The sequence below is a fragment of the Panthera uncia genome, chromosome D1 (assembly GCF_023721935.1).
Source record: "Panthera uncia isolate 11264 chromosome D1, Puncia_PCG_1.0, whole genome shotgun sequence".
Lineage (NCBI taxonomy): Eukaryota > Metazoa > Chordata > Mammalia > Carnivora > Felidae > Panthera > Panthera uncia.
In genome coordinates, this window is record NC_064808.1 from 39,190,070 (window position 1) to 39,217,115 (window position 27,046).

At 38.2% G+C, this 27,046-nt stretch overlaps 3 protein-coding genes across 5 annotated transcripts in view; 1 reads left to right on the top strand and 2 right to left on the bottom strand.

Annotated features, from left to right (window-relative positions):
- GTF2H1 (general transcription factor IIH subunit 1) overlaps positions 1–24,896 on the bottom strand; it is a 36,985-nt gene extending 12,089 nt beyond the window's left edge. Inside the window, exons 1-10 of the mRNA XM_049618100.1 lie at positions 24,617–24,896; positions 15,776–15,944; positions 12,840–13,032; positions 11,899–12,064; positions 10,430–10,523; positions 8,841–8,990; positions 8,628–8,707; positions 4,416–4,543; positions 4,219–4,306; positions 26–114 (exon numbers count right to left, since the gene is read on the bottom strand). Coding sequence (XP_049474057.1) covers positions 26–114; positions 4,219–4,306; positions 4,416–4,543; positions 8,628–8,707; positions 8,841–8,990; positions 10,430–10,523; positions 11,899–12,064; positions 12,840–13,032; positions 15,776–15,929 — 1,142 coding nt within the window. The 5' untranslated portion in view covers positions 15,930–15,944; positions 24,617–24,896. The remainder of the gene's footprint in view (positions 1–25; positions 115–4,218; positions 4,307–4,415; positions 4,544–8,627; positions 8,708–8,840; positions 8,991–10,429; positions 10,524–11,898; positions 12,065–12,839; positions 13,033–15,775; positions 15,945–24,616) is intronic.
- The window catches only part of LOC125913211 (L-lactate dehydrogenase A chain), a 968,541-nt gene that overhangs the window by 42,646 nt on the left and 898,849 nt on the right, over positions 1–27,046 (bottom strand). The window lies entirely within an intron of this gene.
- The window catches only part of HPS5 (HPS5 biogenesis of lysosomal organelles complex 2 subunit 2), a 39,607-nt gene continuing 37,693 nt past the window's right edge, over positions 25,133–27,046 (top strand). For all 3 annotated transcript variants that reach the window (XM_049617803.1, XM_049617823.1, XM_049617813.1), the window contains exon 1: positions 25,133–25,250. The gene's annotated coding sequence lies outside the window, so the exon portion shown is untranslated. The remainder of the gene's footprint in view (positions 25,251–27,046) is intronic.

Sequence of the window (27,046 nt, forward strand, 5' to 3'; positions counted from 1 at the left end):
TTAATTTAATATTGACCAAACTTACCTATCTGACTTCTTGAGGTTTAGTGCAATTGTTTTTATGGAATTATTTTTTCCCAAGTCTTCATATTCAATGGACTCTTGTAACTTCGCCTATAATTATTAACACAGCACTTTATATGGAAACTTTTCCTTACTAGAGTAATGAACATGATTGAAAAAGTACAACTCTACAGAGAGTAAAATATGAAGTCTTCCCACCATGAGCTTCAGTTCCTAGAGATAACTGCTCTACAATTGGTTGAACTCATTTTCTCACCATTTACAGAATACCTGTTTTCCTACACTCTGACCATATCATTACTGAACCTTTAATTTTTAATAGTCTGGCAGATGAAAATGGTATCTTTTACTATTTTTCCACCACATAAGACTATTTTTTTTTTCCTAAGTAGACTTCACACCCAGCACAGAGCCCAATTCAGTGCTTGAATTCACGACCCTGAGATCAAGACCTGAGCGGAGGTCAAGAGTCGGACACTTAACTGATTGAGCCACCCAGGCGGCCAAAAGACTAATTTATTAGAAGTGTTGTAAATACGTTTTCTTCCAATTGGGCGTTTTTTGGTTTTAACTATCCCTTTTTTGCTTATTCTTCTGTGGATTAATTTTCTGCTTAAATCTTTGATCCACTTAGAATTTATTTTGGAATAAGAAGGCAGGCAGGGAATCTGAGCTTCTTTTTACTAAATTATTAGTCAGTCCTCTTAACACTCATTTGTAGAATAATCTGTCTTGTCCCATTAATCCTGAAATATCATGTTTATCATATATATATTTAATTCTTCCATGTATTTGGGTTTACTTCTGTACTCTTTACTTTGTTTTGCTCATCTTCCTCCTGTACTAGTAACAAACTGCTAAACTTCTACAGCCTACTTTATAAGACACAAGAAAGCAATCTACATGGACATTTGTGAAAATAATTCTACAACATTTCAGCCTTTACACAGCAATGAAACCTTTCTTTTTTAGTTTTATTTTCTTAACGTTTATTCATTTTTGAGAGACAGAGAGGGACAGACTGTGAGCGGAGTAGGGGCAGAGAGAGAGGGAGACACAGAGACCAAAGCAGGCTCCAGGCTCTGAGCTGTCAGCACAGAGCCCAACACGGGGCTTGAACTCACAAACTGTGAGATTGTGACCTGAGCTGAAGTCGGACACGCAACTGACTGAGCCACCCAGGTGCCCCTTTAACAATGAAACCTTCTGGTCAACCCTCACCTGTAGCTACCAGGACTAGGATCAAAACCTTTAGGTTATTAAGTAACTCTCAAAAAGGATTTGAAACTTAGTATTTTAAAGTGTCCCTATTTTGACAGTCTGAATAGTCCTCTTGTAGTTTAGGAACAGACCTGACGGTAGAATATTCAAAGTAACACATTCATCAGCCCCACTTTACCTGGACTCAGCCTAATTTTTTACTACTTTCTCAACTCTATACCCTTCAGCTAAATTCAAGGCATACCGATATCTTCATTACTTTCCATGTATGTCAAGCTCATTTCTACCCCTGCTGTTGCCTAAGTCATGTCCCTCCCTAACCTCCCATAACAACCCAAATCCTAAACCTCTGCTAAGGCCTCGTTAGGCATCCTGACTCACATACCTAAATGAAAAATCTATAAAGTAAGGACTTTGTCTATCACTACTTCTGAATCTCTCATTCTTTAAGACCCTTTTGCAGAACATAGAGCAGACTATTTCAAACTACTGATTTGAAAGAACAGAGTCAGTAATATTGAATATTGTGAAAATGTAACAAACTATGACTTTTGACAACTCTTTAATTACCAAGAACCAAATGTACTTAGTGCACAGTATTGCAAAGAGTGTCACTTCCTGTATTTCTCCTTAAACTCCTCTCTATAACTTCCATTTCATTTTTTATTTTATTAACATTTACTTATTTGGAGAGAGAGCGCATGCATGCATGTGAGGGGGAGAGTGAGAGCGAGAGAATCCTAAGCAGACTTCCACACAGTTAGTGTGGAGCCTAATGAGGGCTTGATCTCACTAATCGTGAGACTATGTGACCCGAGCCGAAATTAATGGTCACTCAACTGAGTTCAGTCAACTGACTGAGCCACCCAACCTCCCCTGTAACTTTAATTTTCCTTTCACTTTTCTTAGTCGATTATTTATGGCTTCAATAAGTATTTTTTAAAGGAGTACTCCAAGTGATGATCACCAAGCATTGTACGTAAGTGCTGAATCACTAAATTGTACACCTAAAACTAGTATTACATTGTATGTTAACTAACAGGAATTTAAATAAAAACTTGGGGTGCCAAGGTGGCTCAGTCGGTTAAGCATTCAACTTCAGGTCATGATCTTGCAGTTCATGGGTTCAAGCCCTATGTAGGGCTCTGTTGACAGCTCAGAGCCTGGAGCCTGCTGCAGATTCTGTGTCTCCTTCTCTCTCACTCCTGCCCCGCTCATGCTCTGTCTCTCTCTCAAAAATAAATAAACATTTAAAAAAATAGTTAAAAACTTAAGAAAAAAAAATATTTTCTTGGGTTTAATTTTAAAAGTGTATATGCCTGTAAAAACATATTAAGTTACTGAAACATGAACTCAAGTTAAAAATCACCCATAATCCCTTTATGGAAAGATAACCCCTTAGCGTATATTTCTGAGGTCCTTTTTAAAAAGTTCTTAAAGTTTTTTTTACATATGAAATTGTGTCACACAGTCTGATCTGTGAACTTTTTATTTAATTCATTAATTTTTATTCTGGTTCCTATTGTAAATAACACTACTATACTTTTTTTTTTTCACATTTACTTTTATTTATTTTGAGAGACATACAGAGCAAGTGGGGGACGGGCAGAGAGAGAGGGAGACAAATCCTAAGCAAACTCCACAGTGTCAGCACAGAGCCCGATGCAGGGCTTGAATTCACACAACGGGCGATCATGACCTGAATCAAAGTCAAGAGTCAGACGCTCGACCAACTGAGCCACCCAGGCACCCCACAATTACTATACCTTATTTTGAAATTGTTCTTTTGATTTTGTCTTCCCTATAGACACTGAACGCTGAGAATAAGAACTGTTAAATTCATTTTTGTTTCCCACCCTTTAGTATTTTAGGCAACTCAAAAATGGTTTCTTGGGTGCCTGGGTGGCTCAGTCAGTTGAGCCTCTGACTCCTGATTCTGGGTCAGGTCATGATCTCATGGTTCGTGAGATCAAGCCCTACATTTGGCTCTGCACTGAAAGCATGGAGCCTGCTTGGGATTCTCTCTCTCTCTCTCTCTCTCTCTCTCTCTCTCTCTCTGTCCCTCTCTCATGCATGTACGTACTCTCTCTCTCAAAATAAACAATTAAAAAAATTGGTGTCTTTAATTCTTTATGAACTACACTACTGTTATGGTAAATGTGAACTCCTTTCAATTCAGTAGGTCATGAATCCTTTTCAAGTTATTCATGGCTGCATCGATCTACATTGTTTGGACACACCACAGATATTATTAGGATATTTGCTATTTTCTCTATTATAGTACTGTAATGAATATTTATATCTAAATATTTGCACATCTTTACCTTTTTAAATAAGTGTCCAAAATGAAATGCTGTCCCAAAATAGACAGGGCAATAAACCTTTAAAATTTTAATATATATTGCCTGATTGCCCTCTAAGAAAACTTTATCATATTCATTTTTTGTAATTGGGAAGGAACTTTAAAAAACTGAAAGAGTAGCTTGGCAAAGTTGCAAAGAAAGAAGAAATATGGAAGTAGACAATTGTGTCCTTATTCTCTCATAGCCCTAAATGATTTCTTCAATATCTAATGAGAACACATTTCTAGCTCTGAAATGCTAGGGTTAATATAAGGCCCAAACCCTATCTTCTAAAATCATATACACAGACCTTTAGTTTTTATTCTTGTCATATTGCCTTTGTTGATACTCTTGCCCACAACACAAACTGTATGTGTAGATGTGAAGGAAAAAAAGAGAAGAAAGCCAATAAAAACAGTGAATAGACAGGAGTTCATGGAAAGGTGGCTGGCAAGTTAAAACCAAGAAAGTGTTCTTTTAAGTGTTCTATAACTTATGCCAAACACCTAATGTCTCAACCAGAAGAACTGAGTCATTTCAAATAATCAAGGATCAACATAAAGTACTAGTAAGTTATACAAGGTTTCTGGAGAAACCTGAGTTCTAAACGTTCCACACTTTTTACTCATACCCTTTTGACTGCTGGTTGGAAGCAATCTGCATCTCCAGAATTTCCATCAATGCTGCTGGGCTCACCATTTTGTTCATTTTGTGCTTCTCTTAAAACAAAGTGGGAAAAATGTTAAAAATCACAAGCAGAGCAACAATACAACTCCATCTGGCTATCTTGAAAAGTCCAGTTATTGAACCTTTGCATGTATACTTAACTGTTTCCTGAGACCTGCTGCCAGGACCATGGCACTGTGATGGTTAAACCTCTTGATGATGGCAGCATTACTATTCTCCTTTATGGATTTGGAATTAGAAGCAGATGGCACAGAAGAAATGCCATAGCCCTAGGAGACATAATTTAGAGGATTAAAATTCAAAATAAAATTCTAGTTTTCTTACCCATTATGAGAGATATGCTAGCTGAAAAAATTGGATGATGGGACTTCATTAATTCTGAGAATTACTTAATTTTTACAGGTAAACATTTAAAAATAAGTTACAGATTAAAAATACAACATATTCCTTCTGGCTTCACAAAAATAATCTTAACCTTAAACCATGCATTTGTTTTTAAGATTTTATTTTTAAAAGTAATCTCTACACCCAATGTGGGGCTCAAAGTTGTTCACATCCTTTAGATCAAGAGTTGCATGCTCTACCGAGTCAGCCAGGTGCCTCGAAAGATGCATTTTTTTAAAGACCAGTTTTAGATATAGCTAGCAAAATATTAAATGAAGTAATAGAATATGGTAGGGGAAAAAAAAGCATGGACTTTGGAGTCAGATAGATATGTTTTTAAATTCTGGCTTTATAACTTTGCTAGTATTAGTGTAAGCAAGTCTAAGCTATGTAAAATGAGATACTGGAGAAACAGATATTTTCAAACATGTATTGAGTTTATGCTATGTGCTAGGCCCTATAGACAGAAACTTAATAAGATCTTGTGCCAAAGGAGCCAGTATAGTAGTTAGTGGGATGCTGGGCTGTAAGTGTACACGTAGTTAAAACTTATATGATGTGCTGTAATAGAAGAAGTAGCCAATCCCACTGGAGGAGAGCAGAGGTAGATTCAAAAAAGCTTCAAGAAGCACCATAAGTTGAATAAGTGCTTGCAAGCCAGACATAGAGACAATGATATTTTAGGGAGAAAAATCTGCTTAAACAAAGGTACAGAAGCAACAGAATACATATTATGAGTTTTTTTCTGTATTGCAGTACACTTGGAATGAAGGGTGGGCCAGGGATTGGTAAGACATAAGACTAAAGATGTAAAAGAAAAATTACAAAAAGACTCATATACCATTCATTCATTTATCAAATAATTACTGAGTGCCTAATACATGCCATGTATGGGTGACAAGCCAATACAACAAGAAGAGTCACCCTCTGACAAGATAAAAAGATCACTTTTGAAAATGACTGATGGTATGAAAAAAAATAAAGAGGGGTGGCATGATACAGTGACTAGATGGAGAGGAGGAGCTACTTTAGATAGAAAGGTTAGGGAAGGTCTCTCTTGAAGAAGTAGCATTTGAACAGATGTCTAAAAGATGAGTAGAAGCTAGTTAGGTGGAAGAGCAGGGAGGAGAAACAGTAAGTGCAAAGACCCTGAGGTAGAAAAAGCCTGGAACAGACCTGAAAGAAGGTGTGGCCCAAAGTGAGGTAGAAGCAGACAGAGTCCGAGTCAAGAAGAGCCTTGTAGGAGTTTTGATTTTTATTTTAATTTCAATGAGAATCCATCAAAAAGTTTTACATAGGAAACTATTATGATCTGATTTATAACTCTTACTGCTAGGGGAGAATAAATTATAGGGAAAAACAGTGGAAATAAGAATACCAATTAGGAGGCTAACGCAAGCAATCAAGACAAAAATGGTGGTAGCCTAATAGTGAGGGTGTAAGGGTACAGATGGACAGATGTAGACAAATCAGAGATGTTTTGTAGAGGACTTACTGATGAACTGAGTTTTGGAGGTGAAGGAAGGGAAGGAATCAAGGAGACTCCCAGGTTTTGGCTTGAGCAACTGTGTCTATGGCAATGTTTTGTTTTGTTTTTTACTGAGATGGGAAAGACTCAGAAAGAAACAGATATATGAGGAATAAAAGGTTCCAGTTTGGACATGCTATGCTGAGATGTCTGAAATATCTAAGTGAAGATATCAAGTAAACAGGCAGATGTATGATTTTGGGAGTTCTGGGGTTAGAGAGACCACAGCTACCTGGGATTCATCATTTCATATTCATCATCATCATATTAGTATTCAAAGCAATGGAATGAAGAGAAATGTATTGAGAAGGTGGCCCAAGGCCATACCTAGGACAGTTATACCACCTAGAGGATGAAAGAAAAAGGCACCAAAGGAAAAAGTGAATCAACCAAGGTCTCTATTAAGGGGTTTGGTTATATATATGTTTATATATCCATACAATCAAATATTGTATAGCACTAAAAACAGAAATTATAGTAACACCTATCATTTGTTGAGTACTCACTGTGTACCACACTCTTTTAACTCTTGTAGCAATCCCATAAAGTCCGCACTTTTTTTGTTTTGCATTTTTTCCAGAGATATAATTGACATGTAACATTTTAGAAGTTAAAGGTATAAATGTGTTGATTTGATACTTACGTGCTCCAACATGATACCCTACAGCTAACTAACATCTCTATCATGTCACATACTTATCATTTTTTGTTTCGAGGTAAGGGCAATTAAGATGCAGCAACTCTGAAGTTTGTAACACAGCACTGTTGACTCCGCTGTGCATTAGATATCTAAAATTTATTTATCTACTAGTGGCAAGTTGATACCCTTAAACAACATCTCAACTTTCCTACTCCCTACTAAGATCAGTACTATTAACCTCATTTTATAAGAAAACCGGGCTTGAGGGCAGGGGGAAGCACTAAAATCTTTTCCCCATATAAAGCTTCATTTTTTTCCAGATGACTTCAGAGGGTCATATTTTAATGTGTTGAAATTCAGCAAGGAAGTGCCTGAATGTGGAGAATTACCAAGAAAACTAAATTTCATTAAGGAAATGACTTATCTGGGCACCAAGGGTTATTTTCTGTTAATTTATAATCTAGACTGTAGGTCAAAATTTTAACATTAGTTTCCTCACTTGGAGAGTACATACATGAAAATAAAGGAAAAAGTTAAGAAAAACAAGATAGGAAGGTATAAGCATGTGTATATGGCCAGCAGAAGAGAAACCAAAAGAAAGGTAAGAAAATGAAAATATAAGTGTGAAGAGAATAACTGAGGAAGGCAGGTTCCTACCCTAGAAGATACAAACAGGAATGGAATTTGCCCTAATGAGAAGGGATCATATCTCTCTCCATAACTGGATAAATCTGTAAGTCTGGAGACACGATGCAGGGGTAGGTAGCTCACACTTGATGGTCTAGTTGTTGAAACATATTGGAGCTAGCATAGGGTAAGGGTCATGAGTGTGTTCAAGGTCTGCCAAATAGTGGGCTATGGAAAAATGCTTGTTATCTTTTCTTCATCTACTAATATTTATCCACATTTCTTTAGATTAATGTCAGCTAGAGCATAAAGCTGGACTCACAAATACATGTTAAGCCTTCACATTATTACCTAGAGAATTGCTATGTGGAAGCTAGAAAATTCTTTTATTTTTTATTTTTTTATTTTTTTTTAAGTTTATTTAATTTTGAGAGAGAGAGAGAGTGTACAAATGGGGGAGAGGCAGAGAGAGAGAGGGAGACACAGAATCTGAAGCAGGCTCCAGGCTCTGAGCTGCCAGAACACAGCCTGATGCGGGCTTGGAACCACAAACCATGAGATCATGACCTGAGCTGAAGTCCAACACTCAACCGACTAAAATTCTGTTACAAAAGTTTTAGCAACGCCTATAAGTTCAATTCTCCAAGGCAATTTTAACAGCAAACAGTGCTACTAAGAAGCACTTCTGATAAATCACTCCAAATAACAGTACTTTGTGTATTTTATTCTCAGAAGTGGAATATCTACACTGAAGGCAATTTTTAAACTAGTTGAAACTAGGAAGACTGTTTTTTCTCATAAATTCTTTTTTTAACTAAAATTTATGGGGCACCTGGGCGGCTCAGCCAGTTAAGCATCTGACTTCAGCTCAGGTCATGATCTCACAGTTCGTGGGTTCGAGCCCTACATCGGGCTCTGTGCTGACAGTTCAGAGCCCGGAGCCTGCCTTGGATTCTGTGTCTCCCTCTCTCTCTGCTCCTACCTCATTCATGCTCTGTCTCTATCTCTCAAAAATAAACAAAAGTTAAAAAAAAATTAAAATTTGTTTTTGTTTTTTAGTAGGCTCTATGCCCAATGTGGGGCTCAAATTCACAACCCCTAGATCAAGAGTTGCATGCTCTACCAACTGAGCCAGCCAGGCACCCCTCTCATAAATTCTTTTGGTACTGCTTACCTCATCTAATGGTTTATCTTCCAAAGCTGTCAAGTCAAGCAGTGGGTTTTTTACTCCTAGTGAAACCATGGTTTTTAACCCTACAAAATCAATGAAATAAAAGTTGGTCAAGTCTTACCTTTCTCAAAAATAAAAAAAGTCATTAACAGCACTGTAACTAGAGGACTAGAGAACAGCAAATTAAATTTTAGCATGTGAGGGATAAGCAGTTACCTTTTTCATCTATTTTGGCACATTCTGCAAAGAGGTCTTTTGACCCTGTATTCAGCCGGTCCCTGTGAAAATAATGGGACTGAAAAAAACGTGTCCAAAATTCCTTTTCTGTCATATTGTGGGGAACATTTTCTGCATATTTCATTTTTACTGTGGAAAAAAACCGTAATAGTTACATAGAGAGTTTCCATTTCTTAAAACTTCTTAAATTAGTTGAAATACAGAATAGCAAAAACTAGATTACTAAACTGCTCAACTTTACATACCATATATAATAATCTAATTGTAAATTTGAAATATAACTTGAGAGACTAGGTGAGGCACTCACTACCTGTATAAATCTTAACCAATTACAAACGAAACCTTATTTTGCACCAAAAGAATTAACAAGTTTCAAAGTTTTAGTAGAAATACCAAGAATCAATACCCACTAGGACTATCAGTTCAGCACATCTCAGAAGCTCACAATCCAATGAGCAAAGAGGTTAAGAGCATGGTCTCTTGAGCCAGAGAGCCTGGGTTTGAAATTCTAGGTCTGCCACTTACTATCTATGTGACCTTGCGTAAATTACTTAATCTTTCTCCATCTCGGTTTCCTCATCTGTCCTATGAGGGTATTAACACTGCCTACTTCATAGGGTTACTTGTGATGACTAAATGACTTAATATATATCAAGGCCTCGGAATGGTGTCTGGTATGTAATATGCACTACAGAATTACATTCTTATCAGAAAGATATAAAAATTACAACGTGATAACTTGTTGAGGCAGACACAAGCCCCTACAGAAGCAAAGGGAAGCTGTATACCTGCCCAAAGAAGTCAGGATTTTATAGAGGTGGTAGTGAGGCAGTACTTGTGTTGAATCCCATGGGGGAGTTATGTTTCTGAAGGACTAACGGGGCACAGTGAGGAAGTGAGAAGAGAGAACAGCATATGCTTTGAGACAGAACTGTTTGCTCAGAATGACTGAAGTGGTGGGGCTCGCAACCTCAGCTGCACACTTCAATTAATAAAGCTGGGTCAAGTCATTTATACTTTTAAGATGGTTTCTGCAAGGGTAATGATTTGTGGGTTAGAAAGGTCACTTTGGAGGCAGCATGATGATGGATCTGAGTTAGCATTGTAGAAACTATGTACTGATACTTCTGGAGCAGGCCATCTTGTGCAGGTTTGCTGAAGGGTAAATAGAGTTTAAGAACCACTGATGGAAGAATGGAAAAATCATCATACCAATGAACTGATGACAGCACATTATATACTAAGCCCTTAATAACTACTATATGTCAGATATTGGGTAAGTACTTCACGCTTATTTTATTGCACTTCATCAGGAATAAAGGTAAAGCTTTCTTTTTTTTAAACTAACAACTCTGACTTTTAATAATGGAAACAATTTGCCATTCCAGAATCAACTGTAGGGAAGAAAAATCTCCCCTAAAACAATAAACTCAATAAAATCGTAAGTACTGTAACTTTTTTACTTTGGCTATTTAAAATGCTCCCTTACAATACTTGTTTTTCACTTAAGTATTATTACTGAATTCATCCAAATATTTCTACTATGTGGAAAGACTGATTCTTCTTACCTGCTGGATAGGTCCTAAATATGGACTCAATGATATCAGAGGTTAAATTGTATCTCAGACCATTACATCCATCTGTTTGGGGCCGGACATCAGCCTAAAATAAAGACCACACGTATATATTTACTAGAATATTGGGGGAAGACGTGTAAACATATAATAGACACTGGACAAAGGTGGAAAAATAGACTTTCTGAATAAACTAGAGAGACAGAAATATGTCCCTCACCTTTATTTTTGGCATAGAGATAGGGCTCAAAGAAGCCTGGCTTGGTTTCACATAGTCTTACTGATGTGAAATCGGTTTCCTTGAAAATTCAACATGGTCAAATAGGTATGTGTACGTGTGGCCAAAGGAAGATAGCTAGTGGAGCTTTAACATAACACTTGTACAGTTACCAAAGTAACTATAAACCTTGGTTACTAAATAAATAAATATTATCTGATTGGTTTCTTTCTTTTTTTTACTATTTTATTTTTTTAATATGAAATTTATTGTCAAATTGGTTTTTCATACAACACCCAGTGCTCATCTCAACAGGTGCCCTCTTTAATGTCCATCACTCACTTTGCCCTCCTTCCCACCCCCCATCGACCCTCAGTGTATTCTCAGTTTTTTTAAGAGTCTCTTATGGTCTGACTGGTTTCTTTAGGAAAGGCCTCGTTCATTCAATTTACTACTAAGTGCCCAGAAAGATGCTAAACATATAACTGGTACTCAAGTTCTTGTTAAATGCATAATAAACACTGCTTTGGTTTCACCAAAGCATAGACTAAATGAATCCCATTTTCTAATTCCACAGGAAGGGTATTCTCAATCTTTCACTAAAATACATTTTACAAGTCTTACTTTTTCTGTCATACCATGGTCATTTCACATTTAACTCTGCATTTATATATATAGCAATCATAAAATAAAGTATCAGAAAGCCCTAACTTTAAAAGAATTTGGGGAAACAAGTATTAGTCCAATTGCTAAAAGATTCTCTTTTATTAAACTCCATTTAATTTCCAGCATATTAGGGTCAAGTCCAAAAACCAAAAAAAGTTAACTGGCAAGAAGAAGCATCTATTTAAAAAAAAATTTTTTTTAACGTTTATTCATTTTTGAGAGAGACAGAGTGTGAGTGGGAGAGGGGCAGAGAGAGAGAGGGAGGGAGATGCAGAACGCAAAGCAGGCTCCAGGCTCTGAACTGTCAGCATAGAGCTTGACACAGGACTGGAACTCTTGAACCGCGAGATCATGAGCTGAGCCAAAGTTGGACGCTTAACCGACTGAGCCACCCAGGGGCCACGAGAAGCATCCATTTAAAAAATACTGCATCTATTTTTAAAATACTTTAGAATACCATGGATACCAAAGTAACTATTGATTTGCTTTAAGGAAATGCTAAGTTTTACAAAAGAAATGGCATTGCTAACACATATATCAGTTTTCTTTTTTCCTTCAGAAATCTAGAAGGGTCACATACCAGAAATGCTGCAGAAATGCCAACATCCTGCTTATGATTGGATGTAGAAGAACTCTCTGTCGCATTTATATTTAAACGATTGGCCCAGAATTCCTCAGCACTGATCACTTGACTCACAACAAGGTCTTTATAAAGCTGAAACAAAACAGGATCTTCTTGCAGCATTCTGGTGATAGAATATATTGAATATATTGAACTTCTAGAATAAAACACCATTTATGTTAACACTTTAAAAAGACACACACACACAAAAAAGGACTTTAACAACACAAAACAGTGAGACCCACAACTTTCATTTTATGATGATGGAGCAGCAGAAGTCATTTAGTTCATCTCTTAATAATTCAAACTAAAAAAAAAGCTTTTGGAGGAACAAATGAAGATAAATGGAAGTAAGTCTGAAGAAGCAAAGCCTAAATTCTCTGAGGGTTATTGGTGTTATTCATCTCAATATCCCAGTGATACAAAGGTCACTATGTCTGTATTTGTATTGTACTGTATTCTCTTTTATAAATAAAGATGAAAGGGAAAGAGAAAAGGTATGCTTGAGATTTTCTGGACACTAATTTTTCATGGTGATAAGCACTTGGAGACTTAAGCATGGATGGCCTGGAAAATACTGGCAATGGAGTAATTCACCTTATCAGAAATTCTCATTACTTTACACGCTTTCTCAACTTTTTTTACAGCGTGATTTTTCAGGTTTCTCATTCACAAACACATTCCTAATAGTTCGGTGTCTTCTCTGTGACGGAGAACTGGGAGAAGGAATTAAAGGACTTTGGCACCTCTGAATCTCAGTTCTGTTCCTCACCCGATTATTAGAGTTGAGGCAGTTAATTTAATGTAGCACAAGGGTTAAGACTTAACAGCTGTTACTCTACTAAGAGACTGGAGAGAATCTAGTGTCCCTTCAAAAGGCTATTCTTTTCCTCCTTCACCTGTTTTTCTCTTCCAGTTCTTTATTTGCTTTCCTCTTGAATTTGGGCAGCAGCTGCTGAAGAAGGTCTTTCACTGCATCTCGCTCTTTCACAGCTGTGCTTTCATTGGAAAAATGGAAGTTAGTTGTGTCCCCTGCATGCAACACCAGCTGAAGTTGAATTTTAGCTTTTCCTTCTGGACTAATTTTCTGGCCTAAAAAGAAACATGAGACAAATTAGATGAGGACACCCACATTGTGGAAATCGTTCTACAATACACCATTTCTCCTCCCAAGAAGATTCAGAATTCCTTTGGGCTTTAGCTGCCCTGTTCCAATCTTAATGCTTTTGCAGAAATGAACTCTTCTCAAATAATCCCATATAATCAGAGCATAGTTTAACAAATTCACCGCTAACACTCTGCTTCCTTCTTCAGCACCCTCTTTGTGTGGCACTTCTCACCCACTGCTTCCATCGCCAGATATTAAAGGGCTTTTGTTTTCACTCAACTGGGGAAAATCTCCAAATAGCCAACTAGGAATCCTGACCGTGAACAGCTACCTCCAATCATCATTATAATAAAAATGATTTGTCCTAATTCAAAAAGCTCCAAATCACAGCCCATGTCTTACTAACTGCAAAGAAGAATACATAATTTTACATTTGAGAGATCTGGTGTCATCACTTCAACCAAGTGATCAAACTTTATCTCATCCAGAGTCGGACAACCTGACACTACAGGCTTTCTCAGGGAATAGAATAGTAAGTAAAGACCACCAATGTGTTGTTCTTGCTGCAAATGTTTAACTTGAGTATAATCAAGCCTGTAAACTTTTCAGTTTATAAGAAACACAAGTATGCATGAAAATAATTTTCAAAAAACCTTGAGAGGATAAGCAGACATAATCAGAATGTATGATATTTGACAAGTCTATAAAGACTGAAGGTACTACAACTACATATGTGAACCCAGACTGGATAGGGTTTAAAAAAAAATCATTACTACAAAAGAACATTACTGGGACAACTGGGGATGTAACAATGTCCTGGATGTTTACTATTAAAATTTTCTCAGTGCGAAATATTACAAAGCAGAGTGTATGCACACGTAAGTCAGATATATTGTATAGTATGCATTGTACCATTCTTAAAATTTTTCTGCAACTTTGAAAATTTTCATAATAAATAGATGTTGGGAACCTCAAAACACATCCACATTATAGACAACTTGTACTCTTAAAGAGTGGGCCTCATGGCAACAGTAGTCCTTGTCTTCCACAGAGGGAGAGGGATGGAGGGGTTCTGTCTCATGAAATGGGAGACTCATGACAGTGCGAACATGCTGCCTAGAGCTCATGGTCCAAACCACCTACTAATCCCTAAACAAACTTTTTCAATCAAGATGCTGCTTCCAGGCCAACAGTCTAGATGAAATATCTAACTACCAAAAGCAGCAATACGGAGCAATGTAGGCTGTCAGCCAGCCTATTGTGGCTTTCCATTTCTCCAAAACAAACCATCACTCCTTTTTATTCATCTTTTCTCAGTGACTGCTGTAGCCTTGCTCTAGCTTGGCTCTTGCCTCTAAGAGGCCTATTTCTGAAGTTCTGTAATTAGCTAACCTAACTGCTGATTTTCACCTTAGTAATTTATTACTGATAATTTTCAATGGCTTCTTTCAGAAATGGGCTTTATTTCAAATATTCAACTTAAAATGAATACTGATCTGGTGCAGATCTAGATTTGAGTATGTGCTCTCCTTCCCAATAACAGAATTGTCAAGAAATAGGAGAAGGGTATATTCTTTATTGTACGTTGTGGGTATCACAACGAGTGCATGTTTTACAGAGCTACAGGACCAACTTCCTGTTGAAGAGAAATGCTAACAGAGGAAGTTCCTAATTTATGAGTCTCTTCTGGTACAAATGTTAGTTTGTAAGAGTACTATGAGGAACTTGGTGAGTCACTTTTCCACAGAAACAAAGTTTTAAAAGGAGGTAATATTACCAGAATAGCGGACAAAAGACCAGACAGCTTAGGCAGTACTTAATTATGATGAATTTCAAACAGTATTTCCTTTTGAAAGTAAAAATTCTAAATTATTTCAGTGAAAATGGATGAAAATCTTGGTCATTTCCAGTAGCAAAGTTGAGGTTAAGTCCTTAGGGCAACTGTTCACACACAAAGGACATTTACAAATCTAGCACCTGCAAGGTGAAGAGTGTCTTATTTTTTGAGGTATCACATTCCTTGAAATCTACATAAGATTTTATCTTGGAGAAGAATTTTATATCCAAGAAAATAAATGAATCCAAATTAAGGTCACAGTTCAGATACCACAATTTGTTAAGGATACTGTGCTCTGTATTTCTCCTATTTATATCCAATAAAAAATTGAGTCTATCTTCTCAACAGACAATGGCCACATAACCAAAGATTAACTACACAACTTGCTTAAACAATACAATTTCGTTAAAGGGCAATCTGGCATCAACCTACATTTTAAATGCATGAACCATCTGAATCAGTAAATCCACTGCAGGGATGTATCCCACATATACAACCTCACAAAGATATTAGTACACAGACCTATACTGCAATACTGTTTGCAATAAAAAGAATTCTGTAAACTTCTTAACTGTCCTTCAAGGAAACTGATTAAATTATGATTCTATATCCATTCAGTGGAGTATTATCCAACTCTTAAAAGTGGCGATGTGTGGAGACTTTTACATGATGTAGATTCACATGTGTAAAAACTATATAAACTTTTATTATTATAAAGTGGGAAAGGCAGGTTACAGAATAACATACGTTCAGCGATCCCACTTTAACATTATTTCCATACAGCTGGTTTTTTGGACACTATAATAAAAAAATCCACAAAGATCGTATAAGCAATCTTCTTATAAAATTATTAGCAAATGTTACATCAGGCCTTAGTATAGCTGACTTACATTTAATATCTGCATACATATGGCTGATTGTAAATCTATCTTTGCCTTCAGGTGCCCAAGCAATCCTTTCTGCCATGAGGTATAAAGCTCCATCTTGCTTCTTTTGACGCACCTTCTTTACAATTAGCAAAACTTCTTCAGATGAAGTTGCCATGATGCCTAGAAAGTGCTAAGAGAGACAAAAGATTTCACATCTCAATTAGGATCAAATTTGTTGACTTTCGGAGTCCTTTCCAAATTAAAAAAAAAAAAAGGTTTTAACATTTATTTATTACTGTGAGACAGAGAGAGACAGACCGTGAGCAGGGGAGGGGCAGAGAGAGAGGGAGACACTGAATCTGAAGCAGGCTCCAGGCTCTGAGCTGTCAGCACAAAGCCCAACGTGGGGCTTGAATTCACAAACCGCGAGATCATGCCCTGAGCCGAAGTCGGACGTTTAACTGACTGAGCCACCCAGGTGCCCCTGAGTCCTTTCCAAATTTAAACCTAAATTGATACTAAGGAAGAAAAAAGTCCCTGATTCAAAGTTGAAGATAAAGTTGTATAGCATTATCCTTTAAAATAAAATGTAATTTGCTCATTATCACAGGTTTGAATTTACACAACAGTTTATGACATTTGGCAGTTTTTAAACCATTTCTACATATTCTAATCAGAGTATTTTCAATTTACTTTTAGTTCCTCAGTAATATTCTTAAATCTTAAATGTATGATTTGACTATAGATATGTTGTCTTTAACCTACATTTAAAATTGTAGAACTTTAGGGGCGCCTGGGTGGCTCAGTCGGTTAAGTGGCCGACTTCGGCTCAGGTCATGATCTCGCGGTCCGTGAGTTCGAGCCCCGCATCGGGCTCTGTGCTGACAGCTCAGAGCCTGGAGCCTGTTTTAGATTGTGTCTCCCCCTCTCTCTCTGACCCTTCCCTGTTCATGCTCTGTCTCTATCTGTCTCAAAAATAAATAAACGTTAAAAAAAATCATTAAAATTGTAGAACTTTAGAATTACGACTCTACTGAATATTTAGTTCAATTTTGTTTCAACTGAAAACAACTAAGAGCCACAGGGTTTGTGTGACCTTACCAGAACCACTCTCAGAGCTGAAACCACACCCACATTTCCTGATTCCTGGTCTAAGTTTCTTCCTGTGTACTTTGAAAGAAAACCATTAATACTTAACACCTCATGCAACAATGTGGATGGAACTGGAGTGTAATTATGCCAAGTGAAATCAGAGAAAAATAAATGTATGATGGAATCATACGTGGAATTTAAGAAACAGATGAACATAGAGAAAGGAAAGGAAAAATAGAGAGGGAGGCAAACCATAAGAGACTCTTGAATACAGAGAACAAACAGGGATGCTGTAGGGGTGTTGGGTGGGTGGACAGGCTAAACAGGTGATGGGCATTATGGAGGGCACTTCTTGGGATGAGCACCGGGAGTTATATGTAAGTAATGAATCACTAAATTCTATTCCTGAAATCGTTATTGTATTATATGTTAACTAACTTGGATTTAAATAAAATTTAAAACATTAAAAACAAAATAAATAAACATTAAAAAAATAATTCTACTTAAAAAAAATTAACACTTCAGATGCTACTTCCCCCACCTTTTAACAATCAAATTGTCTTCAACTGTTCTCCAGGTCTTGGCCAAAGATTCACTTGTACTTGGCTAATTCATTACCTAGGAAACAGCCTTTAGTTACCTCCACCTCCTTCCTCCCCAGTTCTGGGGAATCTTAAATATTCAACTGAAATCCTAGAGGCTTAAGTGTGGCTGCCTGGAATATGAGGCTGAAAGGGAACTTGAAGCTATAAGGGCTTAACAGGAAAGAAGCCATGATTGATGGTGATGTCTGCCATGGGATGAGATGGGAAAAAGTGATAGCACAAATACCCCATATAGGTCATTTCCGGTGAAGTTATGACTAAGATTTTATTCCCAAAGAAATGATTCAAAGTATAATTTTAAAACAGTAACTTCTTCAGATATAGTTTAAAATATAATTTTAGAGAAATCTGCATATCTAGATATTTTAAGAATTAAATTTGCCCTGAGAAAACAAGTCTTATTGAAACATTTTTCCTGGAGGTTAAAACAAATGGGAACAATGAAATACTGGATCTGCCATTAGTTATTCAAAATAATTGAGGAATGTTTTTTTTTAACTGTTTTAAATTTACATCCGAGTAAATTAGCATATAATGCAATAATGATTTCAGGAGTGGAATTGAGTAACACTTCTATTTGGATTAAGTGGGAAAGTAAGCATCAGAAGAATGGCAGGCATTAAAAATAATGGAAACCAGGGGTGTCTGGGTGGCTTAGTCAGTTGAGCATCTGGCTCTTGATTTCAACTCAGGTCATGATCTTGCCATTTGTGATATTGAACCCTGTGTTAACTGGTGTTGACACGTTACATTAGTTTCATGTGTATAACATAGTAATTTGATGAGTCTATATGTTATTTTATGCTCACCACAAGTGTAGCTACAATCAAAAAAGTCATTCAAGCAGGAATTTAGAAATAAAAAATACAAATTAAAAAAAAGGCAAAATCTTAATTTCTCTGAAGTTGATTTCCTCTATTTTGAGTAGTCAAATATTCCCTTTCATAGGTACCCTTACAGGCTACTCTACCCCAGGAATGGAAAGAAAAATGGTCAATGTGAACACATTTATTCAATAAACGTGTGCTGAGCCAACAAGTCTAGGGTTATCAAAGATGAATGTGTGACAATAATGATTTCTGCTTTCAAAGAGGTTCCAGTTAGCAAGATTATTTGTGTGTCAGTGTATACAAATAAGAACACGTGATGCTCCAAAAGGGAGATAAAAAAATGTTCTGAATTAGGACTCAGAGGCCATTTCTTCACAGAGGATACTTCTTTTATAATAGATTTTTTTAGTGCAAATAAAAAAAATTGGGGTATAATTAACAAATCACCAAAATACATACATCTTAGGTGGTCTGTTTGATGTATTTTGACAACTGAATACACCCATGCACCGTTACTTGAAATAAGAGAACATTTCCACCACTCCCCAAGATTCCCTCATGTTCCTTTCCATTCAACTCTCTTCCTCTCCCCCTCCAGCAACTATTTTCTGATTTCTATCACCACAGATTAGCTTCTGTGTCTTCTGGGTTTTCACAGAAATGGAATCACATACTATGTATTCTGTCTCTGGCTTTCCGCCTCATCTGTTTCTTGAAATTCACCATATTATCACATATATCAGTAATTTGGTTTTTTTACACTTAATAAGTTAGTTATGAATTGGGTCTTGAATGAGGATTTTGACAGAGAAAGGGAAATAGGCATCACAGGCAAAGGGAATGCTTTGGGGCAAAGGCTTGAGACTCTGGGAATGGTAAGTAGTTTGCGCTGGATGTAGTATAAAGTTCATGATAAAGATCAGTGGGCTGTGGAGTTCGGTGGTTAAGACGGAGACAGTGCAGAATGCCACCCTATGTGGTAGACAAGAAAAAACCTCTAAGGACTTTTGAATAGGGCAGCAATTTCTATTTTAGGAAATGAATCTGTGGACAGTATGAGAGAGACTTAAGAAAAGGACTAGTAGGGTCTGAACCAGGCTGGTGGCAGCAAGAATGGAGAGGACGGAACGAGGAGGAATACTGAGGAAGCAGGATAAATAGGCGAGTGCTGAAGGAGGTGTCACAGCTGCTTGCTCACACCCCACTCCTAAGCCCTACCGACACGAGTACAGTGGAACAGGTTTGAAAGTGAAGACAAGGAATTCAGTTCTGGACATGAAAAGTGTGAGGTGCTGTTGAGTCATGCAGGTGGAGATTAATTAACTTGTTTTTCACTTGCCACTGAAAACACTTCCTTATGTTGTTTTATAATCTCCAGTTTGGATATCTATAAAACATATATGATAAAGGTTAAAATTCTTAACATATACATATGCCATCTTTTAAATGATATACTTATTTAATATCCTCCTAAGATTTTCATTAGAGAGTTACTGCTGCTTAAAAAGTTTAAAAACCACTGTTTCAAAACACTATTTAATGACATGAAAAGATACACTGTCAGGTGATCAAAGAAAAAAAAGCTTGTAGTTTGATTCTATATTCTTAAATTTAAAAAAAATATATCTAAAATGTACTCAAGAGGCGCCTGGGGTGGCTTGGTCGGTTAAGCGTCTGACTTCGGCTCAGGTCATGATCTCACGGTTTGTGGGATTTAGCCCTGTGTCAGACTCTGTGCTGACAGCTCAGAGCCTGGAGCCTGCTTTGGATTCTGTCTCCCTCTCTCTCTGTCTCTCCCCCATTCACGCTGTCTCTCAAAAATAAATAAATCATTAAAAATTTTTAAAAAATAAATAAAATGTACTCAACGTGGCGAGCCTGACTGGCTCAGTTGGTAAAGCATGCAACTCTCGATCTCAGAGTTGTGAGCTCAAGCCCCACGCTGGGTATAGAGCTTACATTTAAAAAAAAAAAATAGGGCGCCTGGCTGGCTCAGTCGGTTGAGCCTCCGACTTCAGCTCAGGTCATGATCTCACGGTCCGTGAGTTCGAGCCCTGCATCGGGCTCTGTGCTGACAGCTCAGAGCCTGGAGCCTGCTTCGGATTCTGTGTCTCCCTCTCTCACTGACCCTTCCCCGTTCATGCTCTGTCTCTGTCTCAAAAATAAATAAACATTAAAAAAAAAAAATACTCAATGCCTAGTATGTGCCAGGCACTGGGCTAATTTCTTTATAGGTATTAACTCATTCAGCCCCAGTTAACAATCCTGAGGTAGGGTATTAGTCCCATTCTGCAGATAAAGGAAACTGGGTCTAAAAAAAAAATCAAGACGCTTTCCCAAAGCATCAAGGAAGTAGCTAGGTTTCAATGTGGGTCAGTTTGACCTTGGACTTCCACCATGCTATTTTGCAAATACATATGACTTGGAGGAATATATACACCCAACTTCACAGTGGTTACTGATGGGTGATAGGATTACAGATGACTTAAATGTTCTTTTTGTTTTCTGGATTATCTATATTTTGTAATGAAAAGAGTAGCATTTTAAAAAATATTTATGAATTTATTTTGAGAGAGAGAGAGAAAGCATGCCCATGTGCATGTGGGGGAGGGGCAGAGAGACAGAGAAAGAGAGACAGAGAGAATCCCAAGCAGGCTTTGTGCTGGTGGCGCAGAGCGTGACATGCGGCTTAAACTCTCCAACTGGGGCTTGGACTCTTGAATGGTGAGATCATGACCTGAGTCAAAATCAAGAGTCAGATGCTTAACTGACTGAGCCACCCAGTTGCCCCAAAAAGTAGTTATTTAAAAAGTCTTTCCAAGAGTTTTTTCCCTATCAAACCACAGGCTTATAAGGTAACATAGGAAAGTGTTGCAGGTATTAGTGTGGGTAAGAAAACAATTGTTATTTTCAATTTCTGTAATAAGTGTATATGAATTTATTCACTTTAAGAATTTAATGTACAAAAGAAATTTCATATATGTATGGAACTAATTAATACCTTAATATTAATTTTGATATTCATTGTAATAAACATTATAGTAACTTAAAAAAACAATTTGTATTACTTGAAATTATACTACATATTATATGAACCACATTTTAGGAAACGTGAATTAAAATCTGAAAGATAGGAGGGGAGGTTTTGTCGACACAGAGAAAGCAGATAATTACAAAACAATTTTAAGTATGTCCATATACGGAGGAAAAGCACTGAAGGAGTTTCCAATTAACTGGGCTTATAAGCACAAATAAAGTATAAGCTTCGGAAAAGAACAGAAAAACTTCTAAGATAGGAAGGTAAGAAAGAAAAGATGAGTGAAGACAGAGAAACTGTAAAAAGGAGAGGAAGTTAGATGGAGAGAAACAGCCACTTGGGAGAACACTGACAATAAGTCAGGGGTAAGTAACTGAACATTGGAATGACTAGTCAGTGGTCTCATAGCTAACTTGCTTGGCAAATTTCCTTGTTCATCCATAGCACCTCTGTTAATTGTACGAGGACCAGTTTTAGAAAGTTTAACAGAATCAGTGGGGCTATCCTACAAAGCCCTACATGGTTTTCAGATGTTTCTTGAAGATGGCTCCTTGGGTGGCAAAAAAATTCTTCTTCCCAGTAGAATTCTAGAAGGGCCACAGAATATTTGTTCATGAAAAATATCAGTTAGTTCCATTTAAACAAATTGACCCGATGAAGATCTAGCTTTACTTAAAAGATTTACATTATGAAACCATCTGCCACTTCTTTAAATACCAAGATCCTCCAGTAAAGACATTAATTCATTTGCAGTTAAATATTTGCCTGAAGGTAAATGTACATGCTTTGCTCTGAGCCTTTGCACATTCTCCTCCTCCTTTCCTATCACCTGGCTTTTACTCATTTTTTTGTCTACTCTAAGTTTCAAAGTTACTAGGCAAGACCTTCCATTCTTTTCTTGATAGCACTTACCACAACTATAATTAATTTTTAAAGTAGTTCTTTGAATTGTCTGTCTCCCCTGACAGACTGCAAGCTTCATAAAGGGAAGAGGATGCATGTGTTGTATTCACTGCAATACAGCACCCAGCAGCATATTTAGCCCATAGGAAGAGTCCAATAAACATCTGTGATTATCTATTTAAGATATTTGGTGTTAAAATAACACCATCCTGATAAGATACATAAGACACCTTCATACATATATCCTTGGCTAAACTCCAGGAAGCATTATAGCTCTCTACTCAGAGATCACAGTATCATTCCTCAGGGATTCCAATAACTGGGTTTTAAGGAAACAGGGATAGGAAAAATTTCAAACTATTCAACAGAAATCTTTAAATTGCATTTCTCTTCTAATATGCACAGATAAATGGGGCAGAAATAAGGACAACAAGTGAACTATAAACTCCACATCACCCTCTAAAAGGAAGATTATTAGAGAGAGCTGCTGTATCTGCCAGGATACAAAATGGAGATCTGGAATGCTGCTTGCTATGAGGCAATCCAAAAAAATTTTAACAATCCAGCATTACAGAGAACAGGACCTTGGAAGTATGTAAAAGTGACCAAAATTTACCATTTCAATGAAAGTTACACACACAATGAAGCTATTAAGGGGAGTAACTGATGTAGCAATTTTAAGACCAAGCACTTTTTCATTTTTACAGCAGTGCAGGGAGAGGCAGAAGGAGGAAAATGCGACAGACACAAGACAGAACGAAATGTATGCTCCTATTCACTAATAAATACTGCATGCTGACAAGAGTATAATATCCAAATCAAGAGAAGAGCAATCAGTCTGTAATCAAAGTGGGGAAGGGAGGGACTTACTAGTTATTAGCTGGATGCCAGATACTGCCACACTAAAGGCAAGCTAAGAGAGAAAAGAGGAAGGGCACAAGGGACCTCCTCCAGCAGTATCCACAAGGTAGAAACACTGGTCAAAATGCTAGGAAAGCTCAATGGTAGGGGAAAAACCTAGCAGCACAGAAAAGTAAGGCTAAAAGGTGGAAAGATTAACCAGCAGGGAGAAGATATATGCCTCGAGGGCAGTATGTGCAGGAAGCTGATCATTTGGTTTATTAAACCGATTCCTCTCTGCACCAATCTTCCTAGTATTTTTAAAGAGCCCTCTCTGCATTTGCATGAATAATTTTTTTACAGTTGCACTACCATATATATTTAATATCACCTAGGAGAAACTCAAACTTTCAATCTGCTGCTAAATGTCAGCTGAGTGAGGGTAAAGGACAGGTTTAATAGCCCCAAATTGTCTCTCCCTCATTCCCAAATGAGGGATTTAGGTCTGCTAAAAGGTACAAAGTTCTCTCCAGAGTCCATTCCTTCTGCAAGCCATAGGCCTGATACTAGAGGTTATTTTCCTTTCTGTTGTGACTTCTCCATCTCCTTTGTCCTACTTTTGACTTTAAAAAGCTATGTTAGGATTGGCAATTTTGGCTTATTTACCAAAGCCCAGTTCAGTGGTTTTCAAACTGTGTTCCAACAGGGTAGGCCGACTGGGTGGGGCTCGGCACTCCCAAATTCAATTCCATCAGAGCATGCTGTTTTGTATAACGGAGTTCCCAGTAAGAATTAGTGGGGAGAAATTGTTCCACTCCTTTATGGAGTTAATACTTACTACAGTGTGTATTTCAAACCACTTAGTTTTTGTATGTTTTTCACATTGTCTTTTAATGGGCTAACGATTAAGTTTCTGGATCTTTTCCCTCTCCGCAACCATACAGACCCCGAAATGAGTGTTTAAGAATCAATGGAACACACTGCCTTAGTCGACTTAGTCTTAGAACACTGGGGGCTTTATAAAATAATTACATATTTCCATAGGTTAGTGGTCTATTTTTCATCATTACAAGACAATCAAATTGGGCAAGGACCAAAGCCGGGGGTGTGGATTGGCACATGTGTTAAGAAGCTTTTACGAAGCCGCAGAATTGACAGGTCAAGCAAAAGATGTGTGGGCACTACAGGGAAAGGTGTTCTCCTACAGAAACCGAAAGACTTAAGAGCCCATTTCCTAACGGGAAGGGCTCCTCTGTCACTCAGAGGCCTCCACGTCCTTCATTCTCAAAAGCTAAGTCTAACCCTTGCTTTGGGGAAATCTTCGAGTCCCTGCTCTTAGTAAAGGGGCAGACTTCCTATAGGCCAGCAGATTAGGGGTCGCCTATTCCTCGCTTCAGGACAATAAAAGGCTACCGAGATGACAGGCGTAGGAGCTGTGGCGACGGCAACAGGGACACTGGGAAAAGGGGCAGAATCCGCGCCGTCCAGCGGCCCCCAGGCCTGTCAGCTCCTCACCCACCCTCCCACCCGCCCCCATTCTTCGGTCTAAACTTACCAAGTGAGAGCTACGGCCCTGGGCAGGGAGTAACTGGGCTGGGTCGGGTCGAGTTCCGCTGCGTTTCTTAGAGACGCTGCCGGGAAGAGGCTGAAACCCAGTAGCCACCACCGTCGCCACCGCCTCTGTTACTGGGGGGTCTCGCCTCCATCGCTGGCTGCGAGGACTCTGAGGGCACGTGACCGGAAGTACCAAGGCGGGCCTGCCGGGCACGTGACCCAGAGCGCGGCCGCCATGACACCTTCCGCTAGTTCCCTCCCTCCCCCGCCGGTTCCCGCCTGTTTCATTTCCTTTCGCCGGCCTCAAGCTGTGAAGGGTCCCAGGATCCTGGCTGGCTCACCCCTTTGGCCTAACGCTCTTCCGGTCTCCGACGGCGCTGTGTCTTCGGCCAGCAGCAGCCCGCTGACTGCAGGCCGCAGAGAGCGTAATTGCGACCGCGGCCGGAGGGGGAGGGACCACGCGCAAGCAGGGGGCGTAACCCGTCACGTGACAAGGAAGTGCCGTTAATAGCGGTGTCCCTGCGTCCCCGTCGCTTCTGGATGACGTAAACGCGGGAGGGGAGGTACGGAAGGAGGGAAAGACTCTCCGGTATCGTTCTTAGTTGCTCGTTGAGTGTACGGCTTTTAGTTGCTCGGTGAGTGTCCCAGCGGCCATCCGTGAGAGGGGGTCTGATCTATTGAGAATTGGGGGTTTCCGGCCTTGGAAGTGGTGGAGCGGAGCCGAGACCTCTGGGCTGCTGGTCTGTGAGCCTGGCTTGGAAAACATGGTTACCGAAGCTTCTCTCCTCAAGAGATCTGAATACAGTGTTAAAGATATCGCTGCAGAAAAGTTACTAGTTCCGCTAGGGAGCTTCTTGTGGCCAGGGACTGTGTCCGGCGATGGGTACAAAGAATGTTGACTGCATGATGCATGTATGAATCGCCATTTCTCTGTGGTGAAGCGTTCTCTGATTATTACTTCTCGGGTAGAAAGATCCCACTATGGAATGGTGGAATCTCGTATATACCCTTTGCATAGTATCTTTACTTTTTGCTTGATTCCATCTTTTCCGTCCACGTAGCTAGTGGGGGGAGAAAGAATGCTGTGATTTGCTTTTAATGTGTAAGCAGCAAACACTGTGGTCCGTTGGTGAAATGAGTACTAGGGCGATGATAAAAAGCCTTTTCTTAATCCTACTACTCGTTTATGTTACCATAAAGGATTGCATGGAAGTGGAAAGGTGATTAGATCAGGACTCAGGAGAAGTGGATTCTAGTCACAGCTCTACCTCTCAGGAGCTCTGTAACCTTGGGTAAGCCAACCCCTCAAGAAGTTGTTTTACTGACTTTGGCAAGCATTTATAGCCACCTTCTAATTGTTTAGTTGTTTGTTTGTTTGTTTGTTTTTGGCTAGAGGTGTGCAGGCTTGACAGAAGTAGTATTTAAACCCAGCTTTGCAGAAAGGTAGGATTTTATTAGATGGATGAAGATTCAGAAAACAGTATCTATTGAACCACAGAGGCACAGGAAGTTTATACAATGAAAGAGAAACAAAAAATAGCAAGGTATAGTTGGACAATAGGGGTAGAGTGGAAGATGGGGCTGGAAAAATAAATAAGGATGAGATCATAGATTAAGAGGGGGAGGTTTCGAAGGTTTGTACACTGACTGATTTCTTTTTAAAAGTAGGTACTGAAAAAATCTTGTGATTATGGAAAATTGCAAACGTAGACACAAGTAGACAGGATAATAAAATGAACCCCATGTACTCATAACCCATTTTTAACAGTTGTCAACATTCTACTGTTTTTATTACAGAGAATTTAAATGTGTTGGTACTTTTTATATGCATTGTCACATTTGATTAATAGTAGATTTTTATTTGAGCTCAATTCTATGGTATTTAAGTACCAGCTAAGATGATTATATTTGTGTGAAAATTCCTTTGGGTTTTAGTTGAATCAAAAGTGTGACATGGCTACTTTAAAAACGGTGCTGTTTTAGGTTATAACATAGAAATTTAATGTCCAGATCAAGGAAGTCACTGTTTCTATTCTAGTCTTTGTTATTCAGCCACTTAAGGTGTATTATGTTCAGTTCTAGGCACCATATTTTTGGGCAAAGTAAATGGCCTTTGTAGAAGGTTGACAAGAATAGAGGAAGTTAGTAATTGTCGTGTCAGAAATTATCGAAGAATTGGGAATGCTAAATTTTTAGAAGACCTGATACCACTTTTCAAATACTGAAGGGTTGTTTTGGGAGAAGTAAACATTCCTTTAAACTGCAGAAGACACAATTAGAAATAATCAGTAAAAGCTCTAAGTGAGCACATTTCAATATTAAAGAGAGAGAGAAAAAGAACAAAGGAAAGTATAAATATAGAGTTGGCTTAACTCTATACCATCTTAATTTTTTTTTTTTAACGTTTTATTTATTTTTGAGACAGGGAGAG